The sequence below is a fragment of the Kogia breviceps genome, chromosome 9 (assembly GCF_026419965.1).
Source record: "Kogia breviceps isolate mKogBre1 chromosome 9, mKogBre1 haplotype 1, whole genome shotgun sequence".
Lineage (NCBI taxonomy): Eukaryota > Metazoa > Chordata > Mammalia > Artiodactyla > Physeteridae > Kogia > Kogia breviceps.
In genome coordinates this window covers 83,030,487-83,050,086 of record NC_081318.1, presented here as the reverse complement: position 1 = coordinate 83,050,086, position 19,600 = coordinate 83,030,487, and the positions used below count along the sequence as shown (strand labels likewise).

Sequence of the window (19,600 nt, the reverse complement as noted above, 5' to 3'; positions counted from 1 at the left end):
CCTACATCTTCTGACCAACTCCACTGTGTGGAGTTACTGCTAGGTACTATTGCTTAGTCATCTGTCTAGAACTCCTTCCACATTTCTATTTCAGCTCCCTTGTCAATTGATTGCGACCTCAATTATGTTTTTTAATTTCTCACATGAAGACAAATCTGGATTTAGGCAAAATTATTCTAGTTGATACTCACTCTTGTAAAAATGCCTACTGTTTTGCATTTTCCAAAGTACTTTTCCTTCTGTTATCTCATTGATCACAACAACCCTCAGAGGATAAACTGAGGCCTTGGTGTTCCTATTTTTCAGATTTGATGACTAAAGCTCAAAGTTTAGGAGACTCACCCAGTTCCTCACAGCTAGGAGGGAGCTTCTAGCCTGAGACCCAAATCTTGTTATATGAAAATCCCATTAAGTAACATTTATTCTATTTCCACTCACAATTAAGATAATTAACAATATTTAAAGGCTATTTTGATATTTGCTTTAACAGACAGTAATCAGGGATGAGCTGTTCTATGTTAACTTGGCTGGTATCAAAATGGTAAGGCTAAAATCAGAGAGGAAAATATGGCTTACCAAGAAATTTTTAAAAAATCACTTCACTGTAAAAGTCTTTAAACCTGAAAGAAGTGTGAAATGTGTTGAAAACACATCTTAGCATAAAAAGAAATATAGTGGCCTACTTTTAATTATAATATTGTCTTAGTGTCTTTGCTAAAGAGATTTGGTTCTATTACAGCATTATTACCATAAAGAGCAACTCACTCAGCTTTAAAAAAGAGGAAATCCTGCCACATGTGACAACATGAAAGAGCCTGGAGGATATTACGCTAAATAAAATAAGCAGACACAGAAGGACAAGTACTACATGATATCACTTATATGAGGAATCTAAAATAGTCAAACTTATAGAAGCAGAGTAGAATGGTGGTTGCCAGGGGCTGGGGAAAATGGGAAATGGGGAGGTATCGGTCAAAGGGTACAAAGCTTCAGTTATAAAAAATGAATAAGCCCTAGAGATCTTCTGTATAGCATAGAGCCTGTAAGTAACAATACTGTATTGTGCACTTAAAATTTTGCTGAAAGGGTATTTTGGGCTGCAACCCGCAGGCCTGCAAGCCCTGTACTCTCCCAGCTTCAAGAAGAAAGAGCCTAGAGTCAATGACAGAGACGTCAATGGTTTAATGGATGGGGGAGCTTATGGGTCTGAAGCAAGGTCCTGGAGTGACACCCCATCGTGTACAGCTGCTGGCGGGCAGAACACGGCAGCAGGTTTTGACAGGGGTGGAGGTGGGGAGGGGAGGAAGGGAGGAGCGGAGGTTCCCAGTTACAAGGAGACCTGACATTGATGTCTAGTTGGCTCATCGGTTACCAGGGAAACCAGCAGAGAAGCATGCCCCTCACTGCCCCTTTGGTAATCCATCAGGTGGCGATGTTCTGATCTAAAGCTTAGAATAATCATAAGTTGGGGCTGGTGGCAACTAAGTAAGCATTTACTGATTAGGCTGTGTTATTAAGAGGGAAGGTCAGTCAGGTGAGTGGGGTGTAGGTGAAGCATGGACTAGTTGAGCAGGGGATGGACAGAGAGCAAGAGCACAGCCATCCTGGCTGCTCATCTCCCTGCACAGGGTAGGTCTTATGTTAAGTGTTCTTATCACAAAACATATAATAATAAATAAGAGGGTGGGAGGAAACTTTTACAGATGGAAGATAGGTTTTATGGCATTGATTGTGGTGGTGGTATCACCAATGTATACTTATCTCCAAACTCATCAAGTTGTATGCATTAACTATGTACAGCTTTTTGTATGTCAAAAAATAATATAAAAATAAAATAAAAAGAGCAACTCAGCAACACACTCACTAAAACTCCATAGCAGTCAAGAGAGCCACTAGAGGGGCTTGGAGATCATTTGGTGAGTCAGCTTGTCTGTCAAAGATTTGCTGAAAAACAAGACATCACAGAAGAGCCCAGGGTTGCTTCCACAGCTAATGTCCTGGGGCGACCACATGGATCCAACTAAATTAAACCTTGAAGGATCTTTCCCAAGGTCAAAGTGGACAAATGTCAACATATTAGGAAATACATGATTAGGGTTTAAAAAAAATTAAAGCCATAATCCCTCAATTAGCATTTAAAAGCAAAAACATAAAAGATGATTTGTTGGTATGTTTAAAAATGGACTATTTGTAAAAAGAGCCATCTTTGAAAAGTGTGCAAAATATGATCTATCTTTCCTTCCGCCTCTTGACCTCTCTCCCCTTTCTTATACAATCTTCCCTTCCACTCCCATTCCTATTTCTCTCTCATAATCCTTATGTGTCTTTCTTTTATTCATGGCATCATCAATTTCCCTCTAGTACTGGGCTCTTGGTTTCTCCTCATTATCCTAATTTTCTCTTACTTATTTTTTCTCCTTCCTTCAACTGCATATATATGGAATTTTGTATTGAGCTAATATATTTTAAAAGACTTAAAAGCTACATAATGCAATAAGTTACTGATAAATATAAATAATTATACTCATGTATTATTGTTATTACTTGTGTATTTATTTTTTTTTATTGTACTTATAAATGTCTTATAAGACCTGCTATAGGGACTTCCCTGGTGGTGCAGTGGTTAAGAGTCTGCCTGCCAGTGCAGGGAACAGAGGTTTGAGCCTTGGTCCAGGAAGATCCCACATGCCATGGAGCACCTAAGCCCGTGCACCACAAATACTGATCCTGTGCTCTAGAGCCCGCAAGCCACAACTACTGAGCCCGTGTGCTGCAACAACTAAAGCCCAAGTGCATAGAGCCCATGCTCCACAACAAGAGAAGCCATTGCAATGAGAAGCCCGCTCGCCGCAACTAGAGAAAGCCCGTGCACAGCAACAAAGACCCAACACAGCCAAAAATAAAAATAAATAAATTTTAAAAATAAAATAAAATAAAATTTTAAAATACCTGCTATAACTTTAAAGTTTATTATGTTAGGCTTACTATGTACATGAGTAATAATGCTATTTTTCTTTATATTCCATATGAAAATTTTCAAACTCCTGCTATATGGTATTTAACATATTAATAACATAAGAGTATTTTAGAAGTGTTGTATTGTACTGAACAATATTTCTGTAAGTAGAAAATTCCACTACTATGATAACAACCTATATGGTAGTATTTTCTCGACATCAGATATTAACATTAATATTTTCCTAACTCGTGATTTTTTCAACATTGAAATACAGAGTAGGCCTTTTGCATCCCATTGGATTTCTGCAGAAAAATAACTGTCAATGATCTTACCACCTGGCACTTGTTGCAAGAAGTTATATATCTTTACCTAATTTGAGTGCTATTTAGTCTGATAATGCCCACATACTTTTATTCACTGCTATTGCCATATAAAGATAGATATTATCTAATTTCTATTTCACCCCCTTTTCACTGTTGTGACCTTTCAGTGTTAATAACTCTATTTTTTAAATGTTTAGAAAACACAAGTCTAAAAAAAAATTCTCATATATATTGTAGCTGTTTAAAACCAAATTACCTAGCATGTATCCCATCACTCAGGTCACGCTTTGAGAAAGTAAATGCATTTGTGCTTGTCAGCTTGTTTTGAAAGGTGGACAAGTTAAAAACACCAACAGACATTTCACTTAAAGTGTTTTCAATAGGTTCTCGGGATCTACTAGTGATTAATATTTCATTTTCATTATAAACTTACTTCTCCTTATCCTTTTTTCATAAGAATAAAGGACATTACAAAAGGGTTTATTCATGTTCATTTGTAAAATATATTCATCTCATTTTAACAAATCCACATTCACTGATTAAAGAAAGGCATCAGTACCTTTCACATAAAAGCAAAGACTTGAAATCTGGAAAGAAATATTTTAATTATTTTCTAAAAATTCTATTCAGTTCTCTAATGTGACTCATGGTCCATGCTATGCAGCTGGACCCTTAGAATTGTTATAGGATTCATGATAAGCTCCTGTTCCCGGTCCATAGATACGTGCCCACGGTCTCACTGCAGCCCACCAGATTCCAAGGGCCAGCTGCTTCTCAGGTGTTTTGGTTTAAAATAATTTTGGTAGATACAGAGCCAAGGAAGGAGGAATACTCTCCTTTTAAAAGTAGTGTGATAACCATCTTTTACCAAGTAAGAGAAAGTAACAGAGTGTTCAAGAAGAACGAAGTCTGGTACTTACAGTTTTATTTGGTACCTCCTGATCACTAAGCACTTACCCGGATAATATCGGGCCAGGCCTGTGGCACTGCCAAACACCTGCCACAACAATGAAGGATCTTCCTCCCGATTTTTCTTGAAAACTTCATCTAAGGCACTCGTCCAGTTGAGTTCATTTAACACAATTGTTGCTGCCCCCCCAAAATAAGAAAAATCAGTTAATTCAAATTTGGAATTAATAATTGAACCTGTCTTCCTTTACTTGCAAAATACTGTTATACATTTTCACTGCTTTACCTATAAAAGCTCTCTAATCTGGTGGTAATCAAAAGTTTAGACATGGAATCATTTCTTCAAACACATGTTTATATGATGGTGGCCCTGTTGACATTTTAGGGCTGGGTGATTTTTGGTAGTGGAAGCTGTTCTGTGCTTTGTAGATGTTTAGAAGCATCTCTGGCCTCTACCCCCTAGAGGCCAGTAACATCCCCCCAGCTGTGAGGAGCAAAACTGTCTCTAGACATCGTCACATAACCCCTAGGGGGCCAAATAACTTTCTGTTGAGAACCACTGTGATGCATAAAACAGGAAGTATCAGAACTCTGCAGCTGGGAGGGATCCCTTGCACTGAGGCAGCTCTGAAGATGTTTACAAGGCACCTCATGACACAGTGTGACCACGACTGCTCTCAGTATTTTTTTTGGTGGGGGGTGAGAAGGAAGGATTTATTACTTGCAGCAAGTAAGGAGAACACCAGGGATTTTCCCAAAGCATTGTCTCCCTAAACAGTAAAATTGGGGAAGTTTTAAGCTAAGGGTACATGCATATTCAAGACGGGGCTTGGGTGGTATATGCATATTCATGAAGGGGCTTGAGCAGAGGAGAATTCAGCATAGCTCAATATTGATGATTCTCTATGATATACTAACATAGTTTGGTCTGTTACCTGAATTAAAAAAAAAAACAAAACCCAAAACAAATAGATGTTTGTTACTGAGCATACTTTATTAACTGTGCTTATGTAACAACCAAAAATGCATACATGTTGATAAATAAAAACTCATTCAGAGGCTTGACAATATCAGTGTTAGAACTAAGAAGTAGCTGATACCTTATCACGACCTTTATGAACAATAATTTTCTTTTTTCTGGTTAGTTCAACTAATAACTAGAGCATGGTGCTAATAAGGGACAGGTCATTGATTTTGATACCTACTTATAGTAACTGACTGATCTGGGATAGGTATCACAACCATATGCCACTCATTATAATGAAAGAGAAACAATGAAAATGTGGGCTATAACATGGGCTAAAATAATATATAATTTATAATTATGGGCCTCTATGATCATAGCATCCTATGTCTAACATATTAAAATTCTAATTGGTTTAGGATATTATTTTCCCTTTATGCAAAAAAGATGACATAAAATAATCTCGTCTTTTGTGGAGAGGCCTTTATATGTAAAATATGCACCATGCCCACAAGCAGATTAGCAGATTGGGACACTCTGCATTTGAGAATCTATGACCAAGCCTAAATAGTGGACATGAGCTTGGGATAAGGACTGGAGATACTGCTTAACTCTTTCCATTCTTTTCTGTGACCACAGCAAGTAAAAGAAACAAATGTGATCATGGTTGGATCACACACAAGATTTTTTAAAGGGAAAAGGAAAAAGAGCTTCTATCAAGAAAGAGGCACAGCATATGTATTTATATTTTAAAGTTTATCATTTACCAAAAAATGAAAAGCAAGTATACTGTGAAATTATTCTGGGACTAACATCTTCATGCATTTCTCATTACTGAAAACTAACGAGATTTCCATCTTTATGGATGTGATTACCTTCAACAAGATCAGTTGTGTGTGTGAATATTCATGAGCTGGGTCAGTTCCACAGTGCATCTGAGATACTAGTGAATTCATATTCAAAAGCATGATCCAATGAACACTGAGTGGCCAGTTATGTGAAAATTTATATTCACATAGATAACCTGAACTGATACTCACTATTCATGAATATTTATGGTACTACACAAAACATCACAGAAAAAGACGGACATCCTACCTTTTTTTAAACATTCATGAATTTTAGAGTAACAGTCTACTCAGCAAAATAATCATGTTTATTTATATTCCAGATAGTTAGAATAGATTGGGGATTAATGAAGTCTATCTCTTCAATTTCCTTGGCTCTTTAACTCACATTAAGCAACAACAGATATCTAATTATTTTTAATAAAGTTTTATTTGTTTACAGGGCTGCTAATTTTTTTCTCATTTTATTTGATAACAATTACTAAGTATTAGGCTCTGATACGGTGATTGTGAATTATACTTTTATGTACTCAGGGGAAAAAGTCAAGCTCTGGAATGTTCTTACCATTATGGTGATACGTTTTAAAATTGTAGTTTATATATTTGAAAATTCTTTTTCAGATAAGACATTGCAGAATGTTTTTCTCAAAATCTGTTCATATGCAAATGAACAAGGTGCATAAATATTTTCAGAATAGACACTTGAATGATTTACTCAGAATGAAAGAAATGGTATTGTATATGTATCGTATGAGCAAGGTTTATAAACTTGATGACAGTGTGAAGCAAGGAGTGAGGGTACAGATACTTCCATTTGTCATTGTGTATTTATAGACTCTTGAGTGCAATCATTATTCTAATAGTCACAATTTTTATTGGAATGTCCAGAGCCAGAAATCAAAATTCAAAGCATCTGCCACGTGAGTACAAAATTAGTGCCACCTCTTTAGAGGAGAGTTTGGCTATAGTTGTCTATCAAAATGCACTGTCTTTAGTCCAACAATTCTACTTCCAGGGATTTATGCTATGTATAAAAACATAGTAAAACACCAAAACCAGAAGGTAAAATAAATTGCTGCAGTAGGAAATTCTTTTTCTTAAATTATATTGAAAGCAGCTAAAAATGTAAAAGAAAACGTGTAAAACATCAAAGCAAATAAACAAGTATGAATACCATTTTAGATCGTTCTTGGTGATTTGGCTATACTTTTTGGATCCACATTATGAACTACATTTGACTAATAAATATATATTACGTAGGTATCCTATAATAAGCAGATTTTTATCTTCTTAACCTTCTAAAAATTAAATACCTAATCCAGGATTACTAAGGTGCCCAACATTTCCCCATTTCTACTTTATTAGCATAACTCAGAATAAACAATAATGAAATAACTGGGTCATTTGCAGATGGTGGCATAATAAAACTAATGCAGAATACTGCCCATGCTAAAACGTTTAAAATGCAATTATTCTTCTGTAAGGCACAGTTTTTATATAAATGTCTAGAGCAAGAAATAAAAATTTGAAGGATTTTATTTAATTGCAGAAACATTGGTATAAACTAGTAGCTGAATAATATTTCTTAAAATAATTCCAGAATAAGTGATCTTTTTTAAAGGACTTGAAATAGTTCTTAGCCACAAATAAAACTTTACCTTTTATTTGGACAGATATACTCAAGAATATGGGTAATAGTTCTGACTGGTTTTCCTTAAATCGTTAGGCAGTATTTAAAATTATATCTATTTAATTTTCTCAATTATATACTGTATACGTATTGCATTATTTAATATACTGTATACTATACTCATCCATGTCCTCCTTCTCTACCTCCTAAAATAGTAATGTTTTACATTCACACATTCAAACTTCTAATGTCTTGCTTGAATGGAATACATGAGTGTACACAAAAATTCATGAGTGGCTTCTACTTTTTTCACTGTGTAAGACAAACTGGTAAATCGTGATCTAGCCTTGAACCTACTGCCAATTACTAATGAACTTAGCTAAGTGTCTTATGGCTTCTTTAAGAGTAAAATTAGTCCTTATCTTCTGTCAACTTTTAAGAAATGAAGATTTTTATCTTTGTTTGAAAGTTAGAGTTTGTGAAAATAAGTCTTTCATAGATATCCAAGGCTAAGCTTATTAAAAGCAGTGAATGCTGGGAAAGCAAACCTTGACTTTGGGGCCTCTATTCTGAATGGTATAACAGCATTTCACTGATAATTGATTCAGAACACCAAGCACACGTCTCTATTCTTCTACTTAGTTTTCAGAAACAGAGCCTTGATGTTCAGCAATTCTCTGTTTTTGGAGGATTGTTTTGTTCAACCTGGCTTCTCAAGGGAAGAAAGAAAAATCTAATTTGTAACGGCACAAAAGAAGCACCTTACATTTGCTGCTAATTCTTCTAAAATACGTGACATATCTGTATCTCGTTTATAACATGAATACAGAATTGCTGACAAGTTCGGAATCCAATTTTCTCCTGTAAATTTCAGCCATGAAGTGTTGCACTGTTGCTCCCTTTTAAGTTTGAGTACATTTTGTTGACTTATTCAGGGTTCTGGGCCTCACCATGCATTTAAGGCTCTATATAACTATTTGAAAAACCTTAAGTTTATTTACAACGTCAGCTACGGCTTTGAAATGAAGTGGAAATATGCTAGAAAAAAGAAGAGAAACATATTTTTTATGATTTAAAATATAAAATATAAAATAACTTTGACAAGTCTGCATCAAAAATACATTTTACACAACATAAAGTAGCTTTGACAGGTCTTTGATAAGCTCTGCAAATCTTAAAGCTATGTAAAGGGACTGGATACTAAAAATTATTCTTGATAGTAAATATGATACAATTAAATAATTAAAACAAGAGGATTGGGCTTCCCTGGTGGCACAGTGGTTGAGAGTCCGCCTGCCGATGTGGGGGACACGGGTTTGTGCCCCGGTATGGGAAGATCCCACATGCCGCGCAGCGGCTGGGCCTGTGAGCCATGGCCGCTGGGCCTGCGTGTCCAGAGCCTGTGCTCCGCGGCCGGAGAGGCCACAACAGTGAGAGGCCCGCGTACCACAAAAAAAACAAAACAAAACAAAAACCCAAGAGGATTGTCCAAAATGTTCACTACGCTATTTCCATTTAATAATACCATTCTATTATCATAGCCTTTCGTTAAGATAAAACTAGCTAAACTATTGCCACTGATAACAAATGAAGTCACGGATTTTTAAACAACTTACTGTGTGCCAGCAGGTGTGTTAACCATTTTGTATGCATTATCTCACTTAACTAAATATGACACTTTGAGTGAGATACTCATACTATTTTTTTTAGATGACAAAAACAAAACCAATTTTTAGATGCTAAAAATAAAAGGGCATGTAATTTGTCAAAAATCATACAGTGAGAGCTGTAGAGAGAGCACCCAAATAAGTCAGATTCCAAGATTCTTACTGTTTATGAGCTATTTATTATTTCTAAGCTTTCATTATACGTGTAGCTCTGACTTAGAATTTTAAATCTGAAAAAAATAAAAATCACCTATGCCTTTGTAACACAGTGTTTCTCAACCGAGAGAGATATTCCTTCCCAGGGGACACTCAGCAATGTCGAGACATTTTTGATTATCAAGACTGGTGGGAGACTATTGGCATGTGGCAGGCAGAGGCCCGAGAGGCTCTAAATACCCTACAATGAACAGGACAATCTCCACAACAAAGAATCACCCAGTTCAAAATGTCAATAGTGCCCAGGATTACAAACCTCGCTCAAGTACAACTATAAACACAAGACAATTAATCTGCCTTGTAAAAAGCAATATTCCCAACGAGTACTGTCAACAAAAAGCCACAACAAAACTTCAAACCGAAAGTTGATACATTTAAAAAATATTATTGTTTCATATTAAATTATGTCAATATTTCAGGCTACATTTTGACACCCTTTGGGTGGAGCAAATTTTCATTTTAGTCCCAGAAATTCTAACACGTTATTCTCATACCTAAGCAAGTAAGTACGATTTCAAAGCTACTTTTTTAGTGCCATTAAATGTCATCCCTCCTCACCTCCTGCTTTAGGACATTCATAGAATATTAGAGTTTTGCCTTTTTTTTTTTTTAAATGATTCAAGACTGTACGATTCTAAACTAAATTTTATCTTTATAGCAAATGTTCCTTTTATCCCATAGTATATAAGGCAGTCATTAAAGGAGTTGCATTTAGCCGGTGAGCTGAGCCAGATGTCACTAACTTTATTCATCAACCTTAATCTCGAAAAAGAAAAATGTTAATAAGAAGAAACTCACTGATCCAATTAAGCGCACAGACAAAAAGAAGCCACTTTAAGGACTAGACACTGTGCATAAATATTAAAATGAACGAATCTTTTCAGTGGATTTGGCTAAAGGAATCTCACCTAATCCCAGTGTAAATGAAAGATTAATAAAGTACAGGGAGATGGGAAGACCAAATCTAATCTCTCTAATCATGACTTTGGCACCAGCATCCACCTCCCATTGAGGATGGGAGAAGACAAGGCTCCAGGGCACATGTGGGCCCTGATGAGGAGATAAGCCTCATTTCTACAATTAATTCTGTACAAATAATAAAAGGCCATTATCCTTGTCAATTCTCTCAGGCTCGTATTACTGAGATATCTTGTCTCACTCCCTTTGTCTTTAGTTTCCCAGCACATAAAAGGAGCTCAGGAGAAACCACTTTATTATTACAGAAAATAAGAATAATGCAAGGGGAATAGGAGACACTAGGACCCAATGTGTCATATTTACTAACTGAAGGATTTTTAAAGTCACTTTCAATAAAATGACAATTGCTTGTAAGATTTTTCTTGAAGGGGTGTAAGGTTTATGCATAAGAAATGTCATAAGAATAGGAGGCAAAAGAAAAAGTTTATCTTTCAAGTATTTTAAGTTTTTCTGTTCTCAGTATCATCAAAACCAGATAAACAAGTAAATGATTAGTAACTTTGAAGGCCAAGAGTCTCTCTCACTGGCACAACCTGCTACTTAAAGCTATTCATTTAATGTCTTGTACTTCTGTTGTCCTTTCATCTAAAAAAATAAACATAAACACACTAAGGATGTTAGATAGGGTTAGCATGAATGTCAAATAAGCTTATGAATAAAAGGACATCAGTGAGCGTGATTTTTTTTTTTTTTTTTTTTTTTTTTTTTTTAGTGAGTGTGATTTTATTATAGTCCTTTCCTTAGCTGGATTGCAAAATTGTAAGATGCACATCTCCTTTAGATGCCTTACATAGAAAAACAGTTTCTTTTTTACATCTTGGCATATTATTTTGTCAGTTATTTTCTTTTACTTGAACAATAACACGTTTCTTTTATATACAGGAACTAGAGTATACACTGTATAATTTGTAAACATAAGGCTGAACTTTACAGTGATTACCTGAGGAAGACAATACAATTTTTTCCACTGATACTACTTCACAAAGTCATTTTCATCATAAGTGTGACTATTTGTAATTAAATTGTTAAACATCTATTTCTATATATTAGAGCAATACTTCAGTAAACAGAGCCCACTAAATTCTGAACAAATGAAAAATAGCCAAAAATGCTCTAAACATTTTTAAAATTTAAACTTTAAAAAGGGAAATAAAATACATGAGTTTAAAAAAGAAATCAGAACTATGAGAACATAGAAATGAAGTTGGAAGCCATATAAGAATAAATATGCAATTAAGCCCAAATATAAAAGACTCCAAACTGAGGTTTGTTTGTTTTTTAAAATGCCTAATCATCATGCTGGTGATTCTTTTTCCTTTAAATAATTGGCATTTAAGAATTCAGTATATGCATATATGTAGTATAAGCAAAGACTATTCTTTCTTACTGCCCTCCCACCGAAAGGCCACATGTCTTTGTGCCAGAAGTATCCATTTGACCTTGGGAAAGCATTTATTTTCTCTAAACCTCATTTTCCTCACCTGCACAATGGGGATAATAATAATAGTGTCTGCCTCACAGATCTGTGCTGAGGATTACAGGTACTTAGAACATCTTTTGTCACTTAGTAACTGCACAATAAATGCTACCTGCCCTTATCATTATCATTATTTTCTTATTTACCTCTTAATACTCAGCATTTAAAATATATTTTTTTAAACATCTTAATAGAGCCATTCTGATTGCGCTGCTAAAACGCTAGGATGAGTGATGTAAATCTAGCAGCCTCTCTTTCCTCAAGGAACCATTGCTCTTACCTCGGTCCTAAGTTAATATCCAACAACACTACTTAATTTTCTTATCATATATCGCATGAAGAAAATAGCACGTTAACCTTTCCCAACCATTTATTGATAAACTGTTTCAAGAGAAGGCAAAAATGAAAAACCGAATTTCTCTAATGATAGCATTTAATGTACTGTATAATTTCAGTAGAGATAATTTTTACTATGGAATATTCTCAGCACTCCTGGAATCAAACCACGCTGGTGACTGTGGCCCTGAATAAAGCACAGACACACTAAAAGTGTGTAAGTAATCAGCATAGCATGCTTTAATATGCACCTACTGTTTTCATTTAACAAAAACAGCAAAACGTGCCTTTCGAATATAATTTTCACAAGTGCATTAAAATAAATGCACTGAATACAAATTCAGGTTATCTATGCCTGACTCACAGTCCATCAAGCAGAGATAATATGAAAAGATATTGGAACCAATAAAAACCCATTATCGGGCTTCCCTGGTGGCGCAGTGGTTGAGAGTCCGCCTGCCAATGCAGGGGACGCGGGTTTGTGCCCCGGTCTGGGAGGGTCCCACATGCCACTGAGCGGCTGGGCCCGTGAGCCATGGCCGCTGGGCCTGCGTGTCCAGAGCCTGTGCTCCGCGGCCGGAGAGGCCACAACAGTGAGAGGCCCGCGTACCGCAAAAAAAAAAAAAAAAAAAAAAAAAACAAGAGGATTGTCCAAAATGTTTACTACGCTATTTCCATTTAATAATACCATTCATTATCATAGCCTTTCGTTAAGATAAAACTAGCTAAACTATTGCCACTGATAACAAATGAAGTCACGGATTTTTAAACAACTTACTGTGTGCCAGCAGGTGTGTTAACCATTTTGTATGCATTATCTCACTTAACTAAATATGACACTTTGAGTGAGATACTCATACTATTTTTTTTAGATGACAAAAACAAAACCAATTTTTAGATGCTAAAAATAAAAGGGCATGTAATTTGTCAAAAATCATACAGTGAGAGCTGTAGAGAGAGCACCCAAATAAGTCAGATTCCAAGATTCTTACTGTTTATGAGCTATTTATTATTTCTAAGCTTTCATTATATGTGTAGCTCTGATTTAGAATTTTACATCTGAAAAAAGTAAAAATCACCTATGCCTTTGTAACACAGTGTTTCTCAACCAAGAGAGATATTCCTTCTGGGAGAAGATATTAAATTATATAAGACCTAACATACATATCAGACACAACACAGGCACATGCACGCACACACACAGAATGGTGCACACACAGTTCTGTTAAAGCAGAGAGGAAACTCTGGCCGAGAATTACAGACCAAATTAGATATGGGAAATCTCTTGCCTTTGCTCTGAGACTGCCTAACTGCATAGGGAATTTAGTGTCTACATACAAATCTGGACTGCTGAATTCATAAAGAAGGATCAAAAAGTACTGGAGCTGACTAATGAGATACGGCTGCAGGATAACAAGGCTCCTGGGGGCAAGGGTGATACTGTCAGCGAGGCACACACTGCTTAGTACTTAAGGGTTTGTGTCAACTAGTTTTGTAACAAAGAGTTGCCTGGTGATTTTAAGATGGAAAGATCAGATGCACTGAAACACAGTACATAGCAGATAGCTATAATCAAGAAGAACAATCGCTTGGTTTAAACACCAGGCACTGCTTCAGAGTGAAACTAAACACAAAATAAATCTAAGAAATTGAACTACAGGTTGTTACTTACAGAGTCATGTTCCATAAAGGTATGGACGAAATCTAACACCGTATCTAAGACAACATGAGGTTAGTATCCTTACATCTCTACTTGCACGTGAATAAAGAATTGTCATATGCCTATAAGCATACATGCATGCAGAGCACTCATAACTTATTTTATTATTTTTACAGATAGACATCTACATATAAAAAGAAAAAACAAATACATCAACTATTTCAGTTTTCAGGATGCTTACAACATAGTGAGCATGATTCGTTCAGGTTTTAATGTATTTTTTACAGTTATTGACATGTTTAATTTATATCTAACAGTCCTAGCTACTGCCCGGTTCAACAAATACCTTAATAAAGAACTAATTCTTTTTCTATTCTAATAAATCATGTATTTTTAATTTTCATTCACAGCTTAATATCCCATAAAAGTTTAAATGTATCACTCAAATGGTTTGAAGAAGCTCAAGTTATTCTGACATAGCTTTAAAATATTATAAAGTATTCAATACCTGGTCAAAACAAATACTCTGCACACAAGCTTTGAAAAATGGCTTAAAGGTTTTTGATCTGATGAAATATCATAAGAGATGGTTAGTGACCAGGTCACATTGGTTGTAGCTCTGTGTCTATCTTCTCTCACTCCAAGGCCAAACTCACTTAGGTGTCTCACAACAACCTTTAAATAGTCTCCCCCTCCAGTTTCAGCTCACTTTCAGCCATTCTTCCCACTACTGCCACAGAATTCTACTTGGCAAATGCCCTCCCTAATGAAAAGTCTTCAGTTAGTCTCCATAAAAGTTGGTCTTTTATGATTGCTTCTAGCCCATCTTCCAACCTCCTCTCTCCCTGCTCTCCTTATCAACAGAACAGCTGTAGGATCTAGTGTGATATTTCAAGGAGAGAATCTCACACAGTTTTCCTGCCACACCAGAATATCCAAACAGAAACATATGGCACAAAGGAATACTGTGACATTAAAAGTGGTTTGGGTCTTTTTACTGTAATAGATGGAATTTTAGAGAGGGGAAGGCCTATTTCCAGCACTGTATTCAATCATTCAAAGCACATTAATAACCCTTGACTAGGCTCTCGGAGTTAAACTCATATAAATTGTGATTTAAAAAATTGTGATCATTCTTCTCAACTTGCTCTAAGTCTAATGGAGAAGGAGAGATAAACCAAAGCATCTTACATCCAATTTTGCTTTTGTATCATAGACCCTATTAACAACATTACTGCCTATCAGAAGCTAAGTAAATGTTCTGAGGGTCAGGGGAAGGAGTGGTGGTCAAAGAAGACTTCCTGGAGGAGGTGGTACAGACATTGCGGTACACAGGCCTCTCACTGTTGTGGCCTCTCTCGTTGCATAGCACAGGCTCCGGACGCGCAGGCTCAGCGGCCGTGGCTCACGGGCCCAGCCGCTCTGCAGCACGTGGGATCTTCCCGGACCGGGGCACAAACCTGTGTCCCCTGCATCGGCAGGCGGACTCTCAACCACTGCGCCACCAGGGAAGACCCAGTTTTAAAGAAGAGTGGAGAAGTGGTAGGAGAGCTGGATGACTAATTCAGTGAATGCCCTATACAGAACAAAGAGGCAAAAAAAAAAAAAAAAAAAGGCACAAGGCATTTCAGGAGCTCGATGTTCTTCAAAATGGTTGCATGAAAGAGGAATATGGAATAAGGCAGCCAAGATAAGATTAGAGACACACTGTTATGATGATCCAGCAGTACTAAACACAAAATAATTTTATTCTGAGAATTACACAATGCCATATAAGCTAAAGTATGAAATAATCATATTTGCTCTTGAGGTTTCACTCAGAAGCCAGCATGGAAAAATACTGAAAGTAGATTGGAAACAAGCCAGATGTGAATGGGGAAGACAAGACAGAAAACTAGTATGGTCAGGCTGGCGAGGAATGACAATGGTCTGAACTAAAAAAGCAGTGCTGGACGTGGCGAGTGGAAGGAGATTAAAAAGATGTTGGGGATAAATAATCTACAGACCATAGTGACAGATGGCGGGAAGGGAAAAAGAGGAGCCCTGGTTTTCTGGCTGGGGCCTGGATGATACTATTAACAAAGATATGAACATTGGAGGAGGGACATATTTGAAGATATCAGTGTCATAATGAGTGGTGCCTGTGCCATTTAATCCATTGAAAAGGGTTATCCAAAAGGTAATTAGAGAAATGAATCTGCAGCTTAGCCATGAATCCATATGGATGAATCAGATTTGGAAGTCATTGTTTCAGTGACAGTCGAAACTAACTGTTTGAAGGATGTTTACGGTATTGACATTAGTAAGTTCCACAGATCCTTACGTAGTGAAGCGGCTTTACTTCTCTGAGAAACACTGCCAAAAGGAAATAATGTGGACCTAACTCTCATAAACAAGAACACCTTTTCCCCCGAGAAGTAATCAGCATAGCATGCTTTAATATGCACCTACTGTTTTCATTTAACAAAAACAGCAAAATGTGCCTTTCGAATATAATTTTCACAAGTGCATTAAAACAAATGCACTGAATACAAATTCAGGTTATCTATGCCTGACTCACAGTCCATGAAGAAGAGATAATATGAAAATATATTGGAACCAATAAAAACCCATTATTGGGCTTCCCTGGTGGCGCAGTGGTTGAGAGTCCGCCTGCCGATGCAGGGGACGCGGGTTTGTGCCCCGGTCTGGGAGGGTCCCACTTGCCGCGGAGCGGCTGGGCCCGTGAGCCATGGCCGCTGCGCCTGCGCGTCCGGAGCCTGTGCTCCGCAACGGGAGAGGCCACAACAGTGAGAGGCCCGCGTACCGCAAAAAAACAAACAAAAAACAAACAAACAAACAAAAACCATTATCTTCTAATGCACTGTTTTGAATTTTGCCTTTTTAAAAGAGTTACTGACTTAAATCAAGTACCCAGGGATACAATGCCTGAAACTTGCATGTAGAGCACTTTAGCTAATGCTTGCTGTGTACTTGGAGAATAAGCAATTTCCCTTCTTCTCGGTTAGAATGATGAGGTAATCTATTGTGCCTTTACACTTACACAGAGCCCCACAAGACTGAAGCTCAACGATTACATGGTCTTATAAGACCATAAAGTTCTACCACAGGAGTCGTATATGTATTAAAAAAACACTTCAAATTGACGACCATGCACTTCTTTCCATCACTGTGTGGCTCTCTTCTGCAATTTGCTTGCACCTTTGACTTTCGGAAATGACTTAAACCTGCATCAGTAGCTCTAAAAGCACGAATGCCAACCACCCTCATTCATCAGAAGTACAAGAGCGACAAGATTTAATTACTTAGAAACATCTTAGATATTTATTCCTAAAAACGAAACTTCAATTGGCCTTTCAATAAAATTTAATATCGGAAGGTAACATATAGATAAAGACTTTAAATCTTCTATTTCATAAAACATCAATGTTAAGAGGTAATAAACTCAATTTAATTTTAAACATATAGTTACCATTCTCTAATATAAACATGGATGGTTTATTGAAATGAATTTTACCATTCTTTGCAGTGTTTTCTTTAACATTAATCTTTTTCACAATTTTGAAACAAGACTTTACTTTCTTGTCACTTTGTGTTCCGCATCAAATGCACAGAAGCCAGAATCTTTTACATTTGTGTTTCTCTGGCCTTCCAAATAAATTTGAAGTAAAGCCTTTTCTTTTTTTTCTTAGTGAAATTCTTTTATATTTATTCTACTAAAGTATCAATCTCCCCATTTCTTGCCCTTTCATCTCCTATTCCTAAATGTGACATCTGCAACATTTTTTAAAACCAAAAGCCTGTGCATTTTATTATTTAACTATTTTTGTACTTTTTTTTTCCATTTTTAAAATTGCCTACCCTTAAACAAGGTAGCAATACCTTCTTAGACAAGAATGTAGGGATGTGTGTGTGTGTGTGAATCACTATGGGCACCAGATCATATTATTCAATTCTCTATTTAAAATGATACATGTTATGGGGATATATGTATATGTATAGCTGATTCACTTTGTTGTAAAGCAGAAACTAACACACCATTGTAAAACAATTATACTCCAATAAAGATTTTTTTTTAAATGATACGTTTATGCTACACTTAACCAATAACATCCAATTAATTCTTTTAAAAACATTTAGTTATAATAGCTCTTGTAGACACTGCAAAAACTTCACATAACTATTTTTTAGTGAGGACAAATAACTTTTTATGCTTTTGGAAAGTGCAAATATGATGAGATTAAGACTGAATTTTATGTTTCTTTGAAATATTCTGAAATTTCCCCTAGGTGCACATTTATTCCCTTGCTTCCAAAGGTATGCCTAGTGATCTTTTCTACTATTGGAACCTATCTTACTAATCATTTCCTAGAAAATCTTCTTTTTAAAAAAACCATTTAAAAAAATCTCATCTTATTGTCTAGAATTTAGCATCTTTTATTAAAGTTAATAAATCTTTCATGGGTATTATCAGTTTTTTGGAGCATAAAGGTGTGTTCATTAAAATGAAAACTTCTCTGAAACCCATGAACATTGTTTATGCCCATTTCTAAACAACTTTCTTTTTTCCCTTAGGTCAGAATAAGTTGAAATTTATGCTATCAACATCAAAATATAGACTATGGAAGCATATTTTTATCTGAAATTTGATTCAATGAACAGCTTACTGGAAAGAGTTCTATATTTGATTGATAGACATATATGAAATGTATGTATTTGTACATTTATGCAAAGTAAAATGGAGATTAAATGGGGATTTGAAAGGGTATTCTAAATATTTGAATTTTCAGAATACTTCACATAAAGGTGTTTTTTTTCAAATTACTGTTTTTATTTTGGATAAGATTCATGTCCTTAATCTTTTTTACACTTTTTCTCGCAAATGCTTTATTGTCATTTTCTAAGAAGAGCTCATGATTTTAATTTTTGAAATGTAGACAACTTGTAATTATGATTTTAATATGTATAAATCATAGTCAAGACCATGGGTTTGTGGATAAGTTTTTGAAATAAAGCAGAATTAAACTATTTGGCACTATTTTACATTGAAATGTAGACCTCACTATTTATACCAAACACACAAATGTAGATGCAGACAGAATAAATGTGTAAATGTAATATTCCTTTATAGACTCCTAACATGGGGGATTCTTAAGTATATAACATTACAGAAATAGATTAAAGTTGTAGTAACTATACACTAACATAGCTTTTGAAAATCAAAAAGGAGAAAACAACTATGCACATGTACCACTGTATGTTACAAAAAGAATTTGAAGTTGGAAATTAAGAATGTCTTAGAACAGAATTCTTAACTTTCACTGTTAAGATCTCCCATGCCCTTACTACTAGAGAAGGTCTGAACTAAGTATGGCCAAAATCTAAGGGAGGCAGATCAGATGATGAGCCACACAGAAGTTCTAAATTATTTATCCAGAAATTCAACAAATGAGCACCAGTAAAATGCCAAATGAGAGACTGAACTCCTAACACAAATGAAAATCTATAAGTTCCAAAATAAAACTTCTAAATAAGGTACTTTATTGTTAAATTGAAAATCAGCAAGGTGTATAATATTCCTATTTGACTGCAAGCCTATAGTTTTTTCAATTTTCACTAGAATTTTATGCTTC

General features: G+C 35.8%; 1 protein-coding gene across 13 annotated transcripts in view; it reads right to left on the bottom strand.

Annotated features, from left to right (window-relative positions):
• Positions 1-19,600, bottom strand: part of CACNA2D1 (calcium voltage-gated channel auxiliary subunit alpha2delta 1) — a 505,873-nt gene that overhangs the window by 142,261 nt on the left and 344,012 nt on the right. For all 13 annotated transcript variants that reach the window (XM_067042722.1, XM_067042717.1, XM_067042716.1 and 10 more), the window contains one exon: positions 4,240-4,371. In XM_067042722.1, coding sequence (XP_066898823.1) covers positions 4,240-4,371 — 132 coding nt within the window. The remainder of the gene's footprint in view (positions 1-4,239; positions 4,372-19,600) is intronic.